At 45.5% G+C, this 22488-nt stretch overlaps 1 protein-coding gene across 9 annotated transcripts in view; it reads right to left on the reverse strand.

The window, feature by feature from the left end:
- TRERF1 (transcriptional regulating factor 1) overlaps positions 1–22488 on the reverse strand; it is a 79343-nt gene that overhangs the window by 11163 nt on the left and 45692 nt on the right. The window contains exons 2-8 of one of the 9 annotated variants that reach the window (XM_081185965.1): positions 15466–17122; positions 12308–12357; positions 11042–11192; positions 10022–10282; positions 6468–6837; positions 3136–3202; positions 466–605 (exon numbers count right to left, since the gene is read on the reverse strand). In XM_081185965.1, coding sequence (XP_081042091.1) covers positions 466–605; positions 3136–3202; positions 6468–6837; positions 10022–10282; positions 11042–11192; positions 12308–12357; positions 15466–16869 — 2443 coding nt within the window. In that variant the 5' untranslated portion in view covers positions 16870–17122. Of the gene's footprint in view, positions 1–465; positions 606–3135; positions 3203–6467; positions 6838–10021; positions 10340–11041; positions 11196–12307; positions 12361–15465; positions 17123–22488 lie in introns of all 9 variants that reach the window. The other 8 variants (XM_081185961.1, XM_081185959.1, XM_081185960.1 and 5 more) reach the window with 8 other exon arrangements.

A 22488-nucleotide genomic window follows, 5' to 3' on the forward strand; every position in this document is an offset into this window, starting at 1 on the left:
GTCACGTGTTGCTTGGATGAATGTAAAATGTAAAATGGTCTCGCTGCCTGTAACAGTAATAATTTTTATAAGATTTATATGTTGTCCTTCAACCCGCAAGGTTCTCAGTGACAAAATAAATGTTCAAATAAATATGAAAACTATATAAACCAGGAATAAGGAAAACAGAAGCATTAAAATAATACCCAACAAAAATTATGAACAGTCCAGCAGCCAGGCGAAAAACTCCCATGGCTTGAGGAAAAAGGCACATTTTGAGCTGAGTTTCAAAGTGGCGATCAGGCTAAAGGACAGCAAGAGGTGTTATTCTGCACAGATACACAACAAGTCATGTGAAGGTCAGTACCCATTTAATGAAGCAATGACTTTTGCACCATAAGACACAGAGGTGGAATGATAAACCAGGACAGGACACTTGGCAGAGATGCTTAGATCAGTTGCAAAGAGGGTTAGAAAACACAGTACCTCTTTGTTGGATATCTTCATCTTCCAGTTCTGGCCCTGGTTTCCAAACTAAAGTTGCCTTGTGGTCCTCTTCCCCCACCAACGCTCTGTCTTCAAGTTCAGGAATATCGGCTTGGAATCTCGATCCAATATTGATATGCCTGAAAGCATATAAAGAAACTTCATCTCCTCCCCATTTCACTCACTCACCAAAATTTGGCGTTGAGGTTTGGTGGGCAAACTACTATGGTTAAAGCGTTGGACTAGGGCCTGGAAGAATAGGGTTCAAATCCGCACTCAGCCAGGAAACTCACTGGGTGACCTTGGGCCAGTCACTAACTCTCAACCAAACCTAACTCACAGGGTTGTTGTGAGGATAAAGAGGAGGAGGGAGAACCATGTATGTCACTGTGAGCTCCTTGGAGGAAAGATGGAATATACCCATGCCGTAGATAAAGGTAAAGGGACCCCTGACCATTAGGTCCAGTCGTGGCCAACTCTGGGGTTGCAGAGCTCATCTCGCTTTATTGGCTGAGGGAGCCGGTGTATAGCTTCCAGGTCATGTGGCCAGCATGACTAAGCCGCTTCTGGCGAACCAGAGCAGTGCACGGAAACGCTGTTTACCTTCCTGCCGGAGCGATACCTATTTATCTACTTGCACTTTGACGTGCTTTCGAACTGCTAGGTTGGCAGGAGCAGGGACCGAGCAACAGGAGCTCACCTCGTCGCGGGGATTCAAACCGCTGACCTTCTGATCAGCAAGTCCTAGGCTCTGTGGTTTAACCCACAGCACCACCTGCGTCCCATGCCATACCGGTCTGAAAACAGGATACACTCCGCCCTGCTCAACCTAACTTGTATAAAACCTGAGTGGGGTCTATTGTTGCACTCTTAAAAGTACCATGATTTAAGAAATCTGCTTTTAGCGGTGTGGACTATATTTGGGGGCGGCTTACATTCAGGCCAATACAGTAATAAACAAACAAACAAACAAACAGGCCCAGACATAGCGTAAAATGCACAATCTGTGAGGAAAAGCAAGGGACCTCTCAAAATGAAGCTTCATATTAACCTAAGTCTTTAAAACTGTGCCCTTGCCCCAACAGAACTGGGTGATTAAATAGTCACGGAATTCAACGGCAAAGCTCTGTCTTGAGAGAAGAGTTAAGGAACGGAGTTAGGGGAATTAAAATGCTAGCAAACAAGGAAGCTTTAAAAACTGAGCTGTTCCAGTTCTTCACTCTCCAGTCTCCCACGTGGACTTTTTAAACAGATATAATTGTAACGAAAAACAATATGAATAAAATGCAATTGTGACGTGAGGCGGAAAGGAATTCCCATCTTGGCTATTATCTGCCAAGCAACCAGTTGAAAATGGTTATGTATGCTTAGTTTAGCTGAACGTCGTTCCATTAATAGTTAAGCTGAGTGAGACAGGGATTTTATTAATGGTTTGAAAAGCTTAAACATAGTGCCCAATGAGTGCGAGGTTTTAGGAGCCCCCAGGAGAAATCTGGGTCTTTGACTACATCAGTTTGCCACACAGAGGGATGGGAAGTCACTAAACTTAGGAAAGAATACATTCCTCTGTGGTATATGAAGTGTCAATTCCATATGCTTCATTTTGCGCTTAAAGATACCTCCTCCCCCATCACCTCTGATTGAGCTATTTACAGTGGTACCTCGGGTTACAAACACTTCGGGTTACAAACTCTGCTAACCCAGAAGTAGTACCTTGGGTTAAGAATTTTACCTCAGGATGAGAACAGAAATGGCGCGGTGGCAGCAGGAGGCCCCATTAGTGAAAGCACGCCTCAGGTTAAGAACGGTTTTGGGTTAAGAACGGACCACCAGAACGAATTAAGTTCGTAACTCGAGGTACCACTGTATATTGGTTGAAGAATGCAAAACATTGCACGGGGGTTCTTTCACACGAAAAGTACCACTTCAGAGATCACCCTCTGTGCATGACCAGGGCAGAACACCAGATATAATTGTTCTTGAAACTCAGGGGTCCTTCCAGAAGTAGTTTCTGAAGCAGCATAAGAAGCTGCAGTTGTTGTTTTAAAAATATAAATGTCAAGGCAAACCACTGGCAGCGTTCACATGTCACACTAAGCCATGCTTAGTGGTTTTTACCGAGAACAGGCAGATCGCTTCTGTTTTCCACCTTGCGCAGCAACAAACCCCGATCCCTGGCTTAGTGTTACATCTGAGACAGGGATCGTGGTTAGTTTCACTCCCAAACACAGCACAATGTTAAGCGTTAAATCCAAACCAGAAACCAGGGGTCATGGTTTGTTCCTTTCACTAGGGGAAGAAGTGAGGCAGAAGCAACCTCTGCATTCATGGCAAACCATTAACTATGGCTTACAGTGAACATGTAAACTACAGTTGTACCTTGGTTCTCGAACGCTGAAAACCCAGAACTAAGTGTTCCAGTTTTCGAATGCTCTTTGGAACCCAAACATCCGGTGTGGCTTCTGATTGAGTGCAGAAAGCTCCTGCAGCCAATCGGAAGCTGCGTCTCAGTTTTTGAACTTTTTCGGAAGTCGAACGGACTTCTGGAACGGATTACGTTTGAGAACCAAGGTATGACTGTACTAGACCCAAGATGTTTTGGATCACATTCAATTTATAAAACTACAGTGGATACCAAGTGATGTCTGAATACATAAGACTAGTTCTTACGGTTCTACGTCAATGGTCTGTTCTCCAGGTCCTGGGGTGATCGGAACACTGACTCCATCAACACTATCTGTAAGAAAAACAAGAATATGTCATTCTGTGTGCAGGCAGGCACTCCCTTCACTAGTACAGATTTGCATCTTTCTGGGAAAACCTAACAGAAAATAAAACTTAATCGGGGCAAAGGGTTGTATCCAACTAAGCAGTACTCAGAGTAGAAACACTGAAATTATTTGACCTGAGTTAGTCAGAGCCATTAATTTCAACTGGTCTACTCTGAGTAGAACCAGGACTGGATACAAGCCACTGACTGCCTGAACCATAGCTCAAGGATAAGAATACACATTTTCATACAGGTATTCCTAGGTTCAATCTCTGGCCTTTCCAATTAAATGGATAAAGAGAGCAGGGAATGGGGAAAAGCCTCTCCCTGAGATCCATCAAAGTAGACAGGGATGGCAAATCTGCGACCTTCAAGAAGTTACTGGACTAAAACTCCCATCATCCCTGGCTATTGGCCATGCTGGCTGCGGCCGATGGGAGTTGGAGTCCAACAAGATCTGGATGGCCACAGCTTCTTAAGAAAGATTTGTATGTTCGGTGGCATCTGTATATATGAACTTCAACTTGGGACTATTTTGTAAAAAAGAATTGGAGGTTAAAACTACTAAAGAGATTATTCAAGGCCACAAGCAAGTAAAATTCTACACTGATGAAATGGGGGGGGGGGTTGTTAAACCATTGTGTAACCATGGTGAAAACTGTCCCACTGCAAACTAGTGGGGGTTCTACAAATGGAACAATGTATGTCCGCCCCCTTTGAACGTTATCTGCTATCTTCATCTCTTAATGGTGCTCCAGAACCCAAGATCTCAGAACATGCCCCCTTTTTTTTTGCACACACCTTTCATCCAGACAGTTTTCATGACAAGAACCTAAGTGGAAGTGACATCATGGCCCCCCTGCTCAAGAAGCCCCACCTGGTCCACAGGGCTGATAAGAGACCAGTGCAAAACCAGACCAGGATGGCCAACCGCAACCAGCGACAATTGTACACAATGCATCTTTGTTGCTGGACTATACCACATGAGGTTGCAAGTGAAGGGGCTGGGGTTCAAAAGTTTGAAGGCTCCTTTGTGCAAAAACCTCCCTAGGAGGTAGAGAGAAGACAAGGCTAGAACCCTTTTTTTCTAGAGAAGTAGGTGCCAGGACTCATCACGATGTTGTTACAGGAAGTGCCACACCTTTTAACAACAACAAAAAGAGGTGCTGCTGCTTGAGGGGAATGCATTGGCTTTGACTAGAAATTCTAGTTTTGTATATACAAGCTATTTGCTGTTGTTGTTTTTTAATATGAGTGACCATTTATACATTCTACCTCACACCTGCAGCCTCAAGTTCATCAACAGATATACAGTGGTACCTCGGGTTAAGTACTTAATTCGTTCTGGAGGTCCGTTCTTAACCTGAAACTGTTCTTAACCTGAAGCATCACTTTAGCTAATGGGGCCTCCTGCTGCCACTGCACCGCCAGAGCATGATTTCTGTTCTCATTCTGAAGCAAAGTTCTTAACCCGAGGTACTATTTCTGGGTTAGCGGAGTCTGTAACCTGAAGCGTATGTAACCCGAGGTACCACTGTATTATGTGGGGCAAATGATCATGTAGTCCAGTCCTAAAATGGATTGGATGGATTCCAGGGGAAATGGAGGAGTCTTTCAGGGTGGTATGTTCCTGGGGATATTCTACAATCCCTCCTCTTCGGACCCGTGTGGGCAAGAGAGAAACTGCTATCCGAGTGACCGCAAAATGTGGTCTTGACTATGCTACCACTCAGTGGATTTGTAACTGGCTGACTGACCGAACCCAAAGGGTGCTCATCAATGGTTCCTCTTCATCCTGGAGAAGAGTGACTAGTGGGGTGCCACAGGGTTCTGTCTTGGGCCCAGTCTTATTCAACATCTTTATCAACGACTTGGATGATGGACTCAAGGGCATCCTGATCAAATTTGCAGATGACACCAAACTGGGAGGGGTGGCTAACACCCCAGAGGACAGGATCACACTTCAAAACGACCTTGACAGATTAGAGAACTGGGCCAAAACAAACAAGATGAACTTTAACAGGGAGAAATGTAAAGTATTGCACTTGGGCAAAAAAAATGAGAGGCACAAATACAAGATGGGTGACACCTGGCTTGAGAGCAGTACATGTGAAAAGGATCTAGGAGTCTTGGTTGACCACAAACTTGACATGAGCCAACAGTGTGACGCGGCAGCTAAAAAAGCCAATGCAATTCTGGGCTGCATCAATAGGAGTATAGCATCTAGATCAAGGGAAGTAATAGTGCCACTGTATTCTGCTCTGGTCAGACCTCACCTGGAGTACTGTGTCCAGTTCTGGGCACCACAGTTCAAGAAGGACACTGACAAACTGGAACGTGTCCAGAGGAGGGCAACCAAAATGGTCAAAGGCGTGGAAACGATGCCTTATGAGGAACGGCTAAGGGAGCTGGGCATGTTTAGCCTGGAGAAGAGGAGGTTAAGGGGTGATATGATAGCCATGTTCAAATATATAAAAGGATGTCACATAGAGGAGGGAGAAAGGTTGTTTTCTGCTGCTCCAGAGAAGCGGACATGGAGCAATGGATCCAAACTACAAGAAAGAAGATTCCACCTAAACATTAGGAAGAACTTCCTGACAGTAAGAGCTGTTTGACAGTGGAATTTGCTGCCAAGGAGTGTGGTGGAGTCTCCTTCTTTGGAGGTCTTTAAGCAGAGGCTTGACAACCATATGTCAGGAGTGCTCTGATGGTGTTTCCTGCTTGGCAGGGGGTTGGACTCGATGGCCCTTGTGGTCTATTCCAACTCTATGACTCTATGATTCTATGAAAATAAAATGCCGCATGATGTAAAAACCAGCAGTGTGCTATACAGAAGTGAGGCATGGAAACTGGATGTTTACAGCAGTGCTTCCTAAACTTTCTCCCCTGTGGACCACTTGAAAATGGCTGGACCACTTGAAAAAATGGCCTTCGCAAAACACTTAATTTCTGCCTGTTGTGGCAACTGTAATGCAATGGGGCTAGATACCGTATGATTTTTAATTGTCCTTTAATGGCTTGGGTTGCATTTAATTGCATTCCACAGAATCTGCATCGCGATACAGTAAAATGAAATGCAAGAAATAAAACATACGACAAAACACAACTAAAAATCAGTATGTGTATTCCATGTGGACATGTCGTGAACCACCTGTACGAAGCTCACATACCACAGGTGGTCCATGGACCACAGTTTGGGACCCCCTGGTTTACAGCGCACCATCATACTTACTAGATCGACAGAGAAGCATCCGGGGTGTGGGTGTCAAAGGTGTGAGCGGCAGCTGGGGGTGAGACGCACCATGAGCGGATGTGATAACGCTGCTGAAGAGGCCAGATCCATGACGTACCGGGCTGAGCATGGGAGGTGGGGTGTAAGGAGGGGGGTCGTGAATGCTGTCAAGCAGGTGGTCTCCCAGGATGCGGGGAGAGCGAAGCTGGCTTTGGTACAGCGTCGCGCCCAGGTGGGATGCAGCGAGGTTGTAAGAAGGTGGCGGTATGAACAGAGGCTCCGGTCTGTGGCGGTATTTTTTCTTGTCTCGAAACGGTTTGAAGCTTTCTTCGGAGTTGGCCGTGCTTTGGTGCTGTTTTCTGTTGAGGTCCTGAATGGAAGGTTTTCAGCATTCAGACAACTTAAGACGTAACATGGGCAAATGGCATCATGTACTTGAGAGTCTCAGGCGGACACAAAACCTGAACCAACGCATGAGCCTCTATGAACCAGCCTATAATTTGACATCAATGAGGCGACACCCCAAAACAACCTCCCCTATTTTTTTTTCCACCCACCTTCTCTCAGTTCTTCAATGGTCTGGCAGAGTGTGGGATTTTCCCAGTGGTGAAATGATTAGCAAACTTAAGTTAAAATGGGCCAAGCTAAACCAGAGACCTCCCTATGTACATTGGCAGCCTGACAGGGATCTTGACAGATCCGCAGAACAGCCCCAAAATATAGAGCTATGTATGTATACACAAAGTCTTGCAATTTCAGTCACCAACTTATCTTTGATATTTATTTCCACTATCAAATGTGTTCATGAAACCATGCTTCAGCTCATCATTAGTCTTTAACTGGCTTTATTGGTATGTATGACACTGATTTTATGACCTGTGCTGCAGACCTCGTTTGCTGCTTATTTTACGTATAGACTCCAGTTGTTTTAATTGATACCATCCTCATTTATTTTCACATATTTCATTATTTAGAGAGAGAAAAATCATGAACTACTAAATCAAAGAGCTCTCTAAGCAGCGTAGAAATAAAACAATTGACCAAAGCATATCTAAGATCCATAAAAACTGAAAGACAAATATACACACAATAATCATCTTTAAAACATGGATAAAAAGAATCAATTTTAAAATAAATCAATACAGGAAACTAAACTGCATTTGGCTGGCTTGTTGATATGAAAAAGCTTTCAGCAAGCACCAAAGTGGTACACTGCTTATGCTATAAGTTTGCTTTCCTGAAGACAAATATGTGCGTGTTTTTGTTGTTGTTGTTAAAACTTCCCATATTCGGGGGGGGGGGGAGTAAGAGTGGAATCCTAACCTCTGCCTGCCCCTAAAACCAATGGAGTTAGGATGGTGTCCTGGTGCATCTCTGCTGACCTCCACATGTGGAGAGAAGCATCAGCTGCTGAGAAACCCCCAGCTATGAAGAGGAGGAGGAAGAGGATGGATTTGATATCCCGCTTTATCACTACCCAAAGAGGTCTCAAAGCGGCTAACATTCTCCTTTCCCTTCCTCCCCCACAACAAACACTCTGTGAGGTGAGTGGGGCTGAGAGACTTCAGAAAAGTGTGACTAGCCCAAGGTCACCCAGCAGCTGCCTGTGGAGGAGCGGAGACGCGAACCTGGTTCCCCAGATTACGGATCTACCGCTCTTAACCACTACACCACACTGCCAACCATACCCAGGCAAGCAGAAAATCTATTGCCAGTGGTTTTCTTGCTGGTTTCTGCAGGCAGAAAGCTTCACAGGATTGTTCTGAGGGTAAAATATATAGGGCAGAAGAACCATGTATGTCACTTTGAGCTCTTTTGGAGGAAAGGAGGGATAAAAATGTGAAAATAAATGAATCCCTCCCACAAGAAGCATTACGCAGGGCAAAATGGGGACGAGAACACTAAGCTCCCTACCCCTCAACTGCTACCCCCCTGCATGAGTTGGAGGTCAAATATCTGAAGCAGGGAGCTTCCAGGACTCAGGGGGGCTCCCTCTGCGATTCAGACAATGCCACGAACTCACAGAGGTTGACAGGCATGGAAACTGAGGGGGACTGAGCTTAGCACACTCATCCCTGCTCCCCCCACCCACATTCGCACTGGGGAGTCGACTCCCCGAAGGTGATTTGTGTCCTTGAGAATTCACACAAAGATATCTATAATCTGCTTTGGGGGGGGTGGTGTTTGTATGTATAGGGAGGAAAGGAAGGAGGAGACTAATTAAGTCCTTCACAATACCTGCCGGAGTATATTATTCTTCCAATAATAATTAGGTGATAAAGGCTATTTATCTGCAGGAGACAATATTAGGCAAAATCCCACTCAGCCCTGCTCCCACATTATTAAAGAAGAAAACGGTTTCGAGCAACATTAAAAACAAACAAGCACAAATAACACTGATAGGCAATAAATCCCTCTGCCTTTTTTTGGAGGAGGGAAGTAAAGCTTCCCCTTTAGGAATATTGGGACAATCCAGAAAGAAAAAGGCTGCTTCTGCCTGAACTGGAAGAGACCAGGGTACCCGTTAGGCCTGGGCGATTTATCAATATATCATCCAAAACTGAAGTCCATATTGTGGTATTGGTTTCATAATTTTTGACCTGGCAATATATTGCAAATCATGATGTGTGTGTGTGTGTGTGTGTGTGTGTCTAGGGGATGAGTAATTATATCAGCCATAGGCAAACTCGGCCTTCCAGATGTTTTGGGACTACAACTCCCATCATTCCTGACCACTAGTCCTTAGCTAGGGATGATGGGAGTTGTAGTCCCAAAACATCTGGAGGGCTGAGTTTGGGGGTGCCTGAAATATTTTTCTATATTTTAATATATGCTGGAAGCCGCCCAGAGTGGCTAGGGCAACCCAGTTGGATGGGCAGGGTACAAATAATTATATTATTATTGTTGATGATGAACATCATCATAAATCACAATGTGGAAAAAATTGTGAAGCCAGCCAATACCTCTACATAACTCCATACTTCAGACATGGCAATATATCGGTATATCGTGACATTTAGCTGGTGATATATCACGATGTTGAAATCCAGGAATCACCCAGTCCTAGTACCCAGTATTGGGACGCGGATGGCGTTGTGGGTTAAACCACAGAGCCAGGGCTTGCCGATCAAAAGGTCGGCGGTTCGAATCCCCGCGACAGGGTGAGCTCCCGTTGCTCGGTCCCTGCTCCTGCCAACCTAGCAGTTCGAAAGCACGTCAAAGTGCAAGTAAATCAATAGGTACCGCTCCAGCGGGAAGGTAAACGGTGTTTCCGTGCGCTGCTCTGGTTCGCCAGAAGCGGCTTAGTCCTGCTGGACACATGACCCGGAAGCTGTACGCCGGCTTCCTCGGCCAATAAAGCAAGATGAGCGCCGCAGCCTCAGAGTCGGCCACGACTGGACCTAATGGTCGGGGGTCCCTTTACCTTTACCTAGTACCCAGTATTGCATATGTCCAAACAGGGATGATGTTTAACAGGAAGCACTTAAAAAAAAAAAATGCAGAGGGATTCACAAGGCACCCCTAGCACAGTTAGTAGGAAGAGAACCACTCACAGAGGACAGGCAGGGGCTGGCCATGTTAGGGGAGCATGGCGGAGAGCAAGTCATCCTCACAAGAACGGGCATCTCATCATCTGAGACAGGCTTATCTTTAAGCACGGCGCTGCTGTCAGCGGCCTGCTTGCCGGGATCGGGTGACGGCAGCTTAACGGGCACCGACACAGGCATGACGATGGGGACGAAGCTCTCCGCCTCGGAGGGCAGCTGCTCCCGCTGGTGTTGGTGCTGGGGCTGCGGCAGGCTCTCCCCTTCGTCCTGTGCAGACAACCAAAGGCATTCAGCCTCAACCGTGGACTGCTCCCAACTAGAACACTAAAAGGCAGCACAGACAACAAATAAAAGAGTCTTCTGGTACTCTCAAGGTTAGCCAGCTTATGGAGGCATTGGCCACTGTGGGCTGGAGCCCACTATGTAGCGGATCTGTCAAGTCTCAGTAGGCAGTAGGGCGTCAACACTGCTACTTCTCTGGAAAACACAGCGTGAAATGTGGCACGTGCACATCCCAGGCAGCAGAAACGCCTCAGGACAGAACAGAAAGTAGACTCAGGTGAGGTGAGTGGAGAAAATCCCTGTTTTGGGGGCAGGGATTATTGGTTTGTTGTTGTTCTTATTTTTGTTATGTATTTTGTGGGTTTTACATTGTAATTTTATGTTGTGAGCTCTACAAATGAAGGGTGGTATACAAATTTAATAAATAATAATAATAATGGTGTCATAAGGCAGTGTCGAGGTGTGTTCACAGCGAGGAGCCCCTTTCACTTGGAGGCTAGCCAAACCTTGCACCTCAGAATAGCTCTCAGGTCTACATGACATCAGACATTGACAGATCTCCATCGATGGAGAATGAACATACTAGAAAACGAAACTGGAGAAAGACACATTTCCTGGACAATAGCAGGATCAGATTGAGAATCACTGTATTTTTTTAAAAAAAGGAAAATTGCAAAGCAAAGCAAGCAGCGAACTTTAGTAAAAAAAGGGTGAAGGCCATACAGCAAAACACCACAGTGTTACCTGTCTGAAGGCAGGAGATGCCCGTATCCCTCCATGAGACCTCATGTGGCCATTTAGGGCTGGCAAACTCTTAAATTCCTTCAAGCATACAGTGCATGTGAGTTTGCTCTTTGTTTCAGATCTCTCACTATGAGTTTCTTTATCATGAATGCTGCTGCAGAAAGGAAGGAGAGACATGTTTTGATGAGAATGTTCCCAAATACATTTTAATCCAGCCACATACATGTACTCTTAAAAAATAATGATCACAGATTCTCTCTCTGACAGGGCCAGCTTGAGACATTCTGCTGCCTGAAGTGAAGGACCAGGTCTACTCTAGAGCAGGAGCAGGCAGAAAATAGATGGGGATCTGCTGGCAGATCTTCAGTGGGCTGGCATGGGGTTCTGACTCCCAAATGTCTAACAGAAACTTTCCCTGCTGATTCCTGACCATAAGTTAGGCTGCTGAGAAAAAGAGAGATTGGTGGGGAAACAGATGTACATTTATTAACCTGGGCTGAGGGTGTGCTTGTGTTTAATTCTTACTGTGCATCCACCCTTCAGAACCATTATTTTGCACCTAGCTTTGAATAGTTCTAGTAAACAAAAAAAAGGAGATCCTGCGAGTCTGCCCACCCCTGATCTAAGGAGATCGTGAGCCATTTTTTCCTCAGAAAAACATCCACTGTCAGAATCAATTCTGTGAGCAAGTGCTTTTCTTCTTTTTTTAAGCAATTTTTTAAGCAATCACAACTAAACTATTTTTGAGTGAGGATTAATGAAATTTCTCCTTCAAATGCTGAAAGTGCTTGCCATTTATTACTGTTGTGAGGTTTTAGCAGGTTGGCCCTGATCCAATTCACGGCTAGTGAAAAGGTGGAGAGCAGACAAGCATTAATTCAAGGGTCACTTTTATGCTTTTATGCAGAAGGTTCCATCCAGTGCTATTTTCCTAGAAAAAGAGGTGCCAGAATTTACAATGAACACCTCCGCTGTTCTCTTAGAATGGCAATGGCGCCCACCTGAGAGGTGCCAGAAATGAGTTCTGGAGAGTTCTGGTTGGTTCCATCACTAAATTAGTCCCATGGGCCACAGACTGAGGAAGCAACAGGCACCAAAACCATTCAGTCAAAGATTGGTAGAATAAGTACCGGATGCTTCAGAGCTCTAGAAGATTCCACTACATGGCCAATAAACATACAGGTGGACTTGTACAGAGGCCACTATTTGAGGACTTTTGAAAAAACGAAAGTTAAGAATACATATGTAGCTATATAACAAATATACCTTTGCTCGGGGGAAACTGACTGGAGTCTTCCATCAGGCAGATGGACCTGCTGCTAAAGGAAGAGATGAAAATACTGGTATATATCAGCACGCTGAAGAATCATCTATCTAGACTCACACACATGTAATGACTCATTCAAATAATCATTTAAAGAGTTTCACGCAACCTCCCCTGCCCATTCACAGAGGCGTGAAGGTGAACGATGCTGTTACGCTAACTGGTTTTATCTAGGGAGATCAGAAGGTTCCAACAGCTATGGAAGTGGAAGTTGCCATTGTGTTTCCTTATTTGACCCATGCCCAATGGAAATCAGTCTAGCAAATATGATCAGCATTCACTGTTGCCGTTGCTTTCAGCCCACAAATTACACATAAATGATCATGCTTCCATTGTGTTTCCTTTGCACTGAAATATTTGGGCTGGAATAACTTAGTGACATCCTAATTAATGATGTGAACTGCTTCACATATGCTTAATTCCACCGCATCAGACAGCAAGACAAGCTGCAGCAGAATGGAAACAGTGCTGCATGCAGTAAGTATAGGGCAGAACAGGTGGGGAAACGCCTTCTTACATCCCTAGTCATGTCCCATCCGCAATGATGTGTATGTTTGTGAAGCCCCTGACCAGCTGCACATTTGGTGCTAGTGTGAAGGAGCTGTATGCACACACAAATGTACTTGAATAGAGAGAACATCCAGGCTTGGCTTGCAGAGACAGACTGTAGCTGGTGCATGTATTGATGGCGGACTGACCCTGTTCCCCCTTCAACACGTGAGGGGTGCTCATTTGGCGCTGTGGGTAAAAGCCTCAGCACCTAGGGCTTGCCGATCGAAAGGTCGGCGGTTCGAATCCCTGCGGCGGGGTGCGCTCCCGTCGTTCGATCCCAGCGCCTGCCAACCTAGCAGTTCGAAAGCACCCCCGGGTGCAAGTAGATAAATAGGTACCGCTTACCAGCGGGAAGGTAAACGGCGTTTCCGTGTGCGGCTCTGGTTCGCCAGAGCAGCGATGTCACGCTGGCCACGTGACCCGGAAGTGTCTTCGGACAGCGCTGGCCCCCGGCCTCTTGAGTGAGATGGGCGCACAACCCTAGAGTCTGGCAAGACTGGCCCGTACGGGCAGGGGTACCTTTACCTTTACCTTTACCTGAAGGAGTGTCTCCATCCCTATCATCCAGCCCGGACACTGAGGTCCAGCGCTGAGGGCCTTCTGGCGGTTCCCTTGCTGCGAGAAGTGAGGTTACAGGGAACCAGGCAGAGGGCCTTTTCGGTGGTGGCACTTGCCCTGTGGAATGCCCTCCCACAGCAGATGTGAAAGCAATAAACAACTGTTTTACTTTTAAAAAACAACTGAAGGCAGCCCTGTTTAGGGAAGTTTTTAATGTCTGACGCTGTATTGTTTTTAATATTTGGTTGGAAGCCGCCCAGAGTGGCTGGGCAAACCCAGCAAGATGGGCAGGGTATAAATAATAAATTATCATCATCATCATCATCATCATCATCATATGCCATTTTTCTAGCATTGCACAAAGAAGCCAGAACCTTTGTAGAAAATTGTTTATGCTTGCAGAGAACTTTCAGCACTCTGCCACCTCCTTTTGCTGCCTGCATAAACCAGGTCTAAATGGGATGCAATCTGGGACTTGTGAGAGGGGACAAAGCCTGCCTCGCACCCCAGACACTGGGTTTACAGGGGCTGCACAGGGAATATCACTGTGGGAGCAAAATGTTCCCCCTTCTACCTGTGGTCGGCTTGGCTTCCACTAAAAGAGACCCCATGGTGATAATTAATCTTTGAATGCAGAATGCTGCTGAATTCTCCACTTGGGGAGCTCTGTAATATAATATATAGACCCTCCACTAATTCATATCCCAGCCATCAGAACTATGGGCATTTTTTCTAGTTTAGCAACACGTTGCCTATTTGGGAGAGTGGTAGGCATAGTGCTAATGAATGCTAAGTAGTTACCTGACTAATTGCTTCTCCTGAAAAGAACATGCCTGGACCTTGCGAGTGTAATCCGAAGCCCTTCCCTACATGCTACTGCCAAGAGAGGCTCAGAGGGTGGAAAGGATGGACAGAGCCTTTTCAGTTGTAGCCCCTCTGCCTGTGGGAATGCCCTCCCAAGTGAGGCCTGCTAGCACTGACACCAGGTAAAGACAGGGCGTTTAATGGAATTTGACACAGCCAGGTCAAGGTTTTTCTGTCAGTGCCTTTGGCATGGAAGCTGGCATTTTATGCTATGTATTGGGTTTTTCTTTTGAAGAAAAACAACCGCCACCATTAGAATTTAAACAAGCACAAACTTTTATGTTTTTAAACTATGCCGCCTTCAAGACTGCCCTGTATTAGGAGGCCAACAAATTACTGTATTTTTCCGTGTATAAGACTATACTTTTCCCTAATTTTTTAAAGTTTAAAATAAGGGGTCATCTTATACATGGGGGCATCTTATTCACGGAAAAATATGGTAATTAATTAAAATTAATAATAATAATTTAATTTTTATTATTTGCTGCCCATCTGACTGGATTGCCCCAGTTATTCTGGGCAGCTCCCAACAAAAAAAGAAAAACCCCAATAAAACATCAAGCATTAAAAACCTTCCTAAACTGCCTTCAGGTGACTTCTAAAAGTCAAATACAGTGTACCTTGGTTTTCAAACAGCTTAGTTCCCGAACGTTTTGGCAAACCCGGAAGTGACTGTTCTGGTTTGCGAACTATTTTTGGAAGCCGAACATCCAACAGGGCTTCTGATTGGCTGCAGGAGCTTCCTGCAGCCAATCAGAAGCTGCAATTTGGTTTTCGAACGTTTTGGAAGTCAAATGGACTTCTGGAACGGATTCCGTTTGACTTCCAAGGTACGACTGTAGTTGTCTATTTCCTTGACATCTGATGGGATGTTCCACAGGGCGGGCGCCACTATCGAGAAGGCCATCTGCCTGGTTCCCTGTAGCTTCACTTCTTGCAGTAAGGAAACCGCCATAAGCCCCTCGCAGCCGGACCTCAGTGCCCAGGCTAATAAGTTGTGGATTCACCAAAATACTGTGCCAATGGGAGTCTAAAACTTCTGATGGAATTCCACTTCACGCGGCAGAGGCGAATTTGGTTTCTGCTTCTTCCCAAACTCAGATACAGTAAAGAAAGTATTACATACCTGAGGCCACATTGGACCAGGGGACAATGGCCGTGGCCCTTTGATATCCACGTGGATACCTTCTGGGGGCATCAGAGGTTGCTGAGGGACGCCACCAGGGACAGAATTCATGTCCTGCTGAACTGGGTCCTCCGTCCCTTCTGCCAAGGGGAATCCAAGGTGCGAATCCATCAGTGCCTGAGCCTTGTTGTTGCTCTGGTAATGGTTTGGCTGACTGGCATCTCCTGGTGGCGGCTGCTGCTGCTGCTGCTGCAATAAGCTTTGTGAATACAAATGCCTGAAGGGCTGCTGCTGATCTTGATAGAAGTACTGAGGCACTGCTCCCAGCTGAATGAGCTGCACAGAATGACCCCGATCCTGAGAGTACTGATGAGTCTCGTGCAAAGGCTTCTGGTCAGGATCTCTGTGAAAGGCAGGAAGTTGCATTTGCATCTGCTGCTGCTGCTGCAACTGTTGCATCATAGGCTGTATTGAATAATACTGAGCTGTTTGCACTGGGCATTGCCTCTGCTGCTGCTGCTGCTGCTGCTGCTGCAACTCGTGTATTAAAAGCCTATGTTGTCCTTGGTGGGATTGTTGCTGCTGCTGCTGCTGCTGCTGCTGCAGATAGTATTGATCTTGCTGTAGCTGCTGTGGCAGCAGGTGTTGAGAGTGCATTTGCTGGAAGTGGGCCTGCCCTTGATGCATGGCAGGGTGCATCTGCAGATGGGCTAAATGCTGCTGTTCGTCGTAATAGAGGGGTTGTTGGTGCGCCATCATGTGCATGTGCTGCTTCTGCGGCGCGCCGACAAAACCCTGGTGGACTTGCTGCGGCACCTGTTGGTATCTCTGCACGGCGGGCTGCTGCTCCACCGCAGGCTTCTGAGACAGCAGCTGCCGAAGGGCGCTGTCGCCAGTGCCGCCCATCGCCGAAGGCTGGATGACCTGAGATACGTTGTTGACTTGGATCCTTAAGTTCTGGTTTGCAAACACTTGGGCGAAGGAGTCCAGCTTATGCAAAACGCCACTCGTCATTTTCTGCGGCCTGACCTCGTTGGCTTGGGAACATAGATGCTCGTATCCGTCAGTTACTTCGCCTTGCCCCGCTGAGCCCCACATGACGTTTTGGTTGTTCCTCACTGGGGCGTGGTTCCCGGAACCCAAATGGGCCCAACTGGATTGCCTAGGAGAATCCATCAACCCAAGGGTTTTGGACCCAGCATTCAAAGCTATGTTTTCCCTGGTGTCTTGGGGGAACGATGGGGAGAGCGGAGATTCCTGAGTTGCATCCATGGCTGATGTTCCATAGCTGTGGTTTAACGGTGCAAGGGAGTTTAGGTGTTGTTGTTGCTGCTGCTGCTGGTAATACAAGCTTTCGTTGTTGTTGACAACATGGCTCGTTTTGTACATTTGCTGATCTCCCATTTTCTCTCAACAAAAACCATTTAATTTTTTAATTTTTTATTTTTTTAAAGAAACCACACACCAAGATCTGTAATCCCTGAGAAATCGTCTGTGAAGTTATTTATTTTTTTGGCCCTTCCATCTGCACTACGGAACTAAATTCTTTCTGGATGGCTGTTCCCCTTTCAAGCAGAGAATGTTTCATTCCTTCATTAAATGGGCCGAAAAAGCATCAGTCTTCATTCTAAGAATCTACTCGGCATACTCTGGACACCTGGGAAAGGAAAGGAAAAAGGTGTCATTGTTTTTATTCTGTTCCGCATAGCCTTATCAACTTTCCTTGGGACAAGAGTGCACCTAGCATAGTTAAAACAGAAAAAGGAAGGAAAGAAAGAACACTTGACCCTATGCAAAAGTGCAGGGTTTTTTTTTTAAGAAAAGGTAATTAAATCTGTTATCATTGAGAAAAACATTTTTCTGCTCTTCATTTCTATGCTCTAAATACAACTCCAATGCCACACCCCTAGGATTTCAAATACAATGAATTAGTGGGGTGAGTAGCTGGAATGCAGATGAAGAATTCCACTCTCCAAAAGGAAATGTCAGGTAATAATCATTGCTCCATCCACTAGCCTTCCCCGCCAAAGAATCCCCTTACCTCCCTATGGAATCCCCGGAGAAGCAAGCTGTCTGGCTAACAGAATGGAGAGTGCTTCTCCACTTCTTTTCCACAGGGTGTGTCTCAACCCAGAGTTAAGAAAAGCAAACTGCACCCAGCCATCACACTCTCTCCTGCTCCCTCCAGTCTGCCCCAGATTCTGGCTTCCTTCTTCCACACACACACACACACACACCCAATTGTATATGAAGGTCAGAGTAGAGAAGTCTAACATTGCGAAGGCAGTAAGAATGCAAAGGCAGAGTGAGTTAGTGGGGGTGATGTAACATAAAACCTAGAGGTGGCTACCAACATCAGAAGCTGTCTCATACGGGGTCCACCTAGTTGGTTATCATCTACACTGACTTGCAGCGGCTCTCCTGGGTTTCAGACTGGGGTCTCTCCCAGTCCTACCTGGAGATGACAATGATTCACATTCTGCATGGCAGAGAAGAAACACATTGAAGGTCTACTGGTTAGCTACAGTGTGCAATCTCCAAGAAACCCTTCTGAAGGTTTATTTTTCAAAGAACATTTGGTCTACCTTTGGTCTACCAACTGGCAGACCTTCTTCTGTTGCCCCTGGAAGGTATCCAGAGCAGACACTAGGTCTATCAGCTGGCCACATGGGTAAACTTGGTGTCCAATAAGACCTTACTAAAGTCTGAGTCCAGCTTAGAAACCACACCTATCAATGTGCCCAAAGTTGGCTTTTGGGAAAATCTCTTGCCATTGTGTAGAGCAGACAACAGGTCTCTCAAATTGTACTGGGCTTACCCTTCTCTTCTTTGAGAAGCTCTCCATTGCTGTTGAAGACCCTAGCTGACACCAACCTATTCACTAGTGGGTAAAGAATGGCCTACAAGAAGCTCTCTGGAAATTTTCCAGATGGGAGACCCACTGAGCCTTATTCTGCAAGCATCAAAGAGTGATGTGCTGAGCCTTGTTCCCTTGTGCCCCAACACCACCACATTTTAACAGGTGCATGTGTGCTAGGCCTCAGCCTGGGATGATCTACTGAAGTCTCCATCGCTACCCAGGCCACAGCCTTCTTCTGAAGATACACCCCTCACACAGTGAGGTGGAGAGCAGGAATGAGGCCTTTGGTCCTACTCTCTCTTGCCACACCCACCAAGGGGGTTCAACTCCTGCAGTTCTCTACTTGTGAAGATTCCTTGCTGTGGATGTTCAGATCTCACTTTGCAGAGGATGATGGGGACTGGTGATGAGAGGCTAACAGAGTGGGAGGGGTCAATGGGCTTCTTCTGCTAATGCATGTCTAATCCTGTGTGTGTGGAAGACTGCAGAGGGCTTGAATGATTCACCAGCACAAACACATTTATTTATTTATCCTGCTTATATCCCACCTTCCCTCCAGGAAAGTAGCACACATTGTTCGCCCTCTCCCCATTTTACCCTCAAAATAACCCTGAGAGGTAGGTTAGGCTAAAAGGGTGTGACTGGCCCATGGCCACCCAGTGAGCTTCATGGTTAAGGTAGGATTTGAACCCTGGCCTCCCAGTTCCCAGCCTGTAACAGAACCACTATACCACACTGGCTTGCTTAGCAAATCTCAATGTCAAATTTCATTCCTGAAGCTGGTTGTTGTTGGTTTTTTTTTGGGGGGGGGGGGAGATTAAATTTAATGTCAGAAGTATTTTCTCTCTTTTAAAGGACCATAGACTACTTCTGACCTTTTCCTTGAAATCAGGCAGTGAGGAAGACTGAAAAGCACAGAGGCTCAGATATTTTCTTGTCTAAGGATTGCTCACTGCAAGAATCTTGAAAACATTTGATTTAGAACAGTTACAGCACTGCAAATGTGATTAAGCTGACGGTCTGAGAAAGAAGGGGAGGAAAAAAATGCAGTTCTTAATATCTTCTTTATTAAAATTTGGGGGGGGGATATTGCTCATCTTCTTTAAAGAACCATTGTGGAAACCACAATAAAAGCCCCTCCCTCTACATAAAGGGATAACTGTGTCAAGATATATATTTTTTAAAAACAAAAACCAATGCCATCATTACTCTGAAATGGGAGGACTATATTAACTTCTTATTAATTGCATTTATTTAATTTAATGCAAAAGAGATAATTTCTTATGGACACAATTATTCCCATAGCAGCCAAGCAATTCTCTTCCATAAATGTCAGCTATTATCTTTTGGCTAAATTGCTTTATTAATTTTTTTTCAAGATACTTCAAATATTTCTCACTGCTGGGAGTCATGCATTAGAGGGGAGGGAAAACTCGGCGCCTGCTTCAAAATGCAAAATGGATTTCAAAAAACGAGGCAAGGTTCAAATTTTAATAGATGCGTAAGATATGAAACATATCGAAAAGGGTATCACAGAGCTGGGAAAGGTGCAGCAATGGGTGACCAAAAGTTATTAAGGAGTTGCAATATACCTTCCCTACTAATACTAATAGAGAATACTAATGGGAAGGTTAATACTACTAGTAGTAGCAGTAATATTTGAATTTATATAGCCACCAAACAAATATTCCCTGGCAGCCTATGAACACTACAATGCTCTATGTGTGTGATAAGAGTGAAAGAGCACTTGTCAGACAAAAGTTTCCCTTGTTTTTCCCCTGCACACTATTTAGGGGTTCCCCCAAACCCCTGCCCAAGCCAATTTTGGGGGCTTGCAGGGGGAAGAGAAGTGGGGGAAGCCCTGCTAGGCAAGCAGAAGTCCTTAACACAAGCTTCTGTTAATAAGACTCATTAGCTGAATCCTGCTCAATAAAAGATGGCCAGGGGTTGGTTTGTTTTTTTAATGCGGTTTCTCTTGTAATAAAAAACAGGCTAGATTTTAAAGAAAGGAGAAGAAAAGAAGAACAAATTAAAAGGCCTGAGTGATCGAAAAGGTCTTCATCTGGTGCTGAAAAGACACTGGAGAAAGTACCAGGTAACCTTTCCCCTGGGAGATCATTCCGTAGCCATGGTACCACTACTGAAACCATCCTCTCCTTGGCTGGCCTCAGGAGCAGGGATTTTGCAGAGGAGCCTAAGACCTACACGGGAGGAGGCAATGTTCCAAGTAACCTGGTCCCAACCTACTTAGGGCTTTATGGGTTAAAACCAGGAAAACCACGGCTTCAAGTCTTGTTATGGCGGAACAAACCACCCGGTTCAGGCATAATGGAAAGCCAGGGTTTCTTGGTTTGCTTATGGAAGGATTGGACAGCGTGCACAAGCGTGCTGCTCATTCTTGACAACCACAATAAGCCAGAAAGTGTGGCTCATCGTTACGTGTGAGCAGAAGAGGTATGCCACTTATATACCAGTTTTTGAAGAAAACAGCAGGACAGGCCACCGCCTTTGTGCCTGTGGCTTGTGGGCTTCCTGAACGCATCTGGTTAGCCCACATGGGAAGCAGGAGGCTAGCCAAGATGGGCCTTCAGCAAGGCTATTCCTATGGTTGAAAAAGGAAGTTCGGCATGTTTGATAAAGTGCTTAAAGGGTGGGTAGGGAGAGCCTGGCTGATTTTTTATTTTTTTAAAATGTACTCTGTTAGCTGATTTCCATTTAACGAATACAGATGAGTTCAGGTTGTCTTTTGGCTTATGTGCCACCTTCCCCTCCATAATATCTAGGCCAATCTCATTACATAAGTGTGTTTCCCCACCACTACCATCAACATTAGTGATATGGAGCAAAATCCCCACCACTGTGTGATCTGGACGCTGAGGAATGGCAAAACCAAGCAGGATGCTAAATACTGTCTTTGAATTCAGCATGGGTGTTTTTTAAATGTAAAACAGCAGGTGCCGCAAGGAACTGCTAGTTATTAGAACTGCAGCAGAGAATGGTGTTGTTGTTTTTTAAAAAATCAAAAATCTCCCCCTGCCCCACACCCCTAGCCCTGACAAAAACGGCTCATCAAAAGTTGCCATTTGCCACTGACAATGGTGATGGATTTCCTCCCAATGCAAATAGCTGCTTCAGATGAGAGATTTTCGTCAGGACCATAGCCGGGATCAAAAGGCTTAAACTCCACCATCCGAGCACAATTCAAAGTGTTGGTGCTGACCTTTAAAGCCCTAAACGGCCTTGGTCCAGTATATCTGAAGGAGCGTCTCCACCCCCATCGTTCTACCCGGACACTGAGGTCCAGCACCGAGGGCCTTCTGGCGGTTCCCTCACTGCGAGAAGCCAAGTTACAGGGAACCAGGCAGAGGGCCTTCTCGGTAGTGGCGCCTTCCCTGTGGAACACCCTCCCACCAGATGTCAGAGAGAACAACAACTACCAGGCTTTTAGAAGACATCAGAAGGCAGCCCTGTTTCGGGAAGCTTTTAATGTTTGATGTATTATAGTATTTTAATATTCTTTTGGAAGCCGCCCAGAGTGGCTGGGGAGGCCCAGCCAGATGGGTGGGGTATAAATAATAAATTATTATTATTATTATCATTGTCAGGTGAGATCCCAATAATCACCAGCCCCATCCCTTACAAGTGGCTGGTTGTGAGCTTCCAGGGGAAACTGACTGACCATAGCTGGAAAGTAAGGTCATTGTTGTTTCTTTGTCCATGTCGCCCTGGGTACAACTTGCAATCTGTCTTGCAGCTGGTGAGGCTAATCTAATTGTGTCCGCATAACTCTTTCTGCATTCTGTAGATTGTTGTATAAACTGTTGGCTTTGAGCTAACATCATCACACCTAGTTTCTTCTCCCCTGATGGAAGAGTTCTGGTCAAATCAAAAGCTTGCTTGTGATTTTGAGACATTTTGGCTAGTCCTAATAAAGCCATGTGGTTTTTGGATTCTACGCCCACTTTCGTGGACCAACAATGCCACCTACATTTTTTGTAGACTAAGGCTGCAATCATAATCACACTTATTAGGGAATAAGCCTCACTGAATACTGCAGAACTTACTTCTAAGTAAACTGGTACTTGTCCTTTTGCTCTGATCCATCAAGTCCGTTTTGATGTTCTTATATTCCATTGTTATTTCTAACCATAAGGTGAGAGAAC

The sequence above is a fragment of the Podarcis bocagei genome (genome assembly GCF_964188305.1).
Source record: "Podarcis bocagei genome assembly, chromosome: 3".
In the NCBI taxonomy this organism is placed as follows: domain Eukaryota; kingdom Metazoa; phylum Chordata; class Lepidosauria; order Squamata; family Lacertidae; genus Podarcis; species Podarcis bocagei.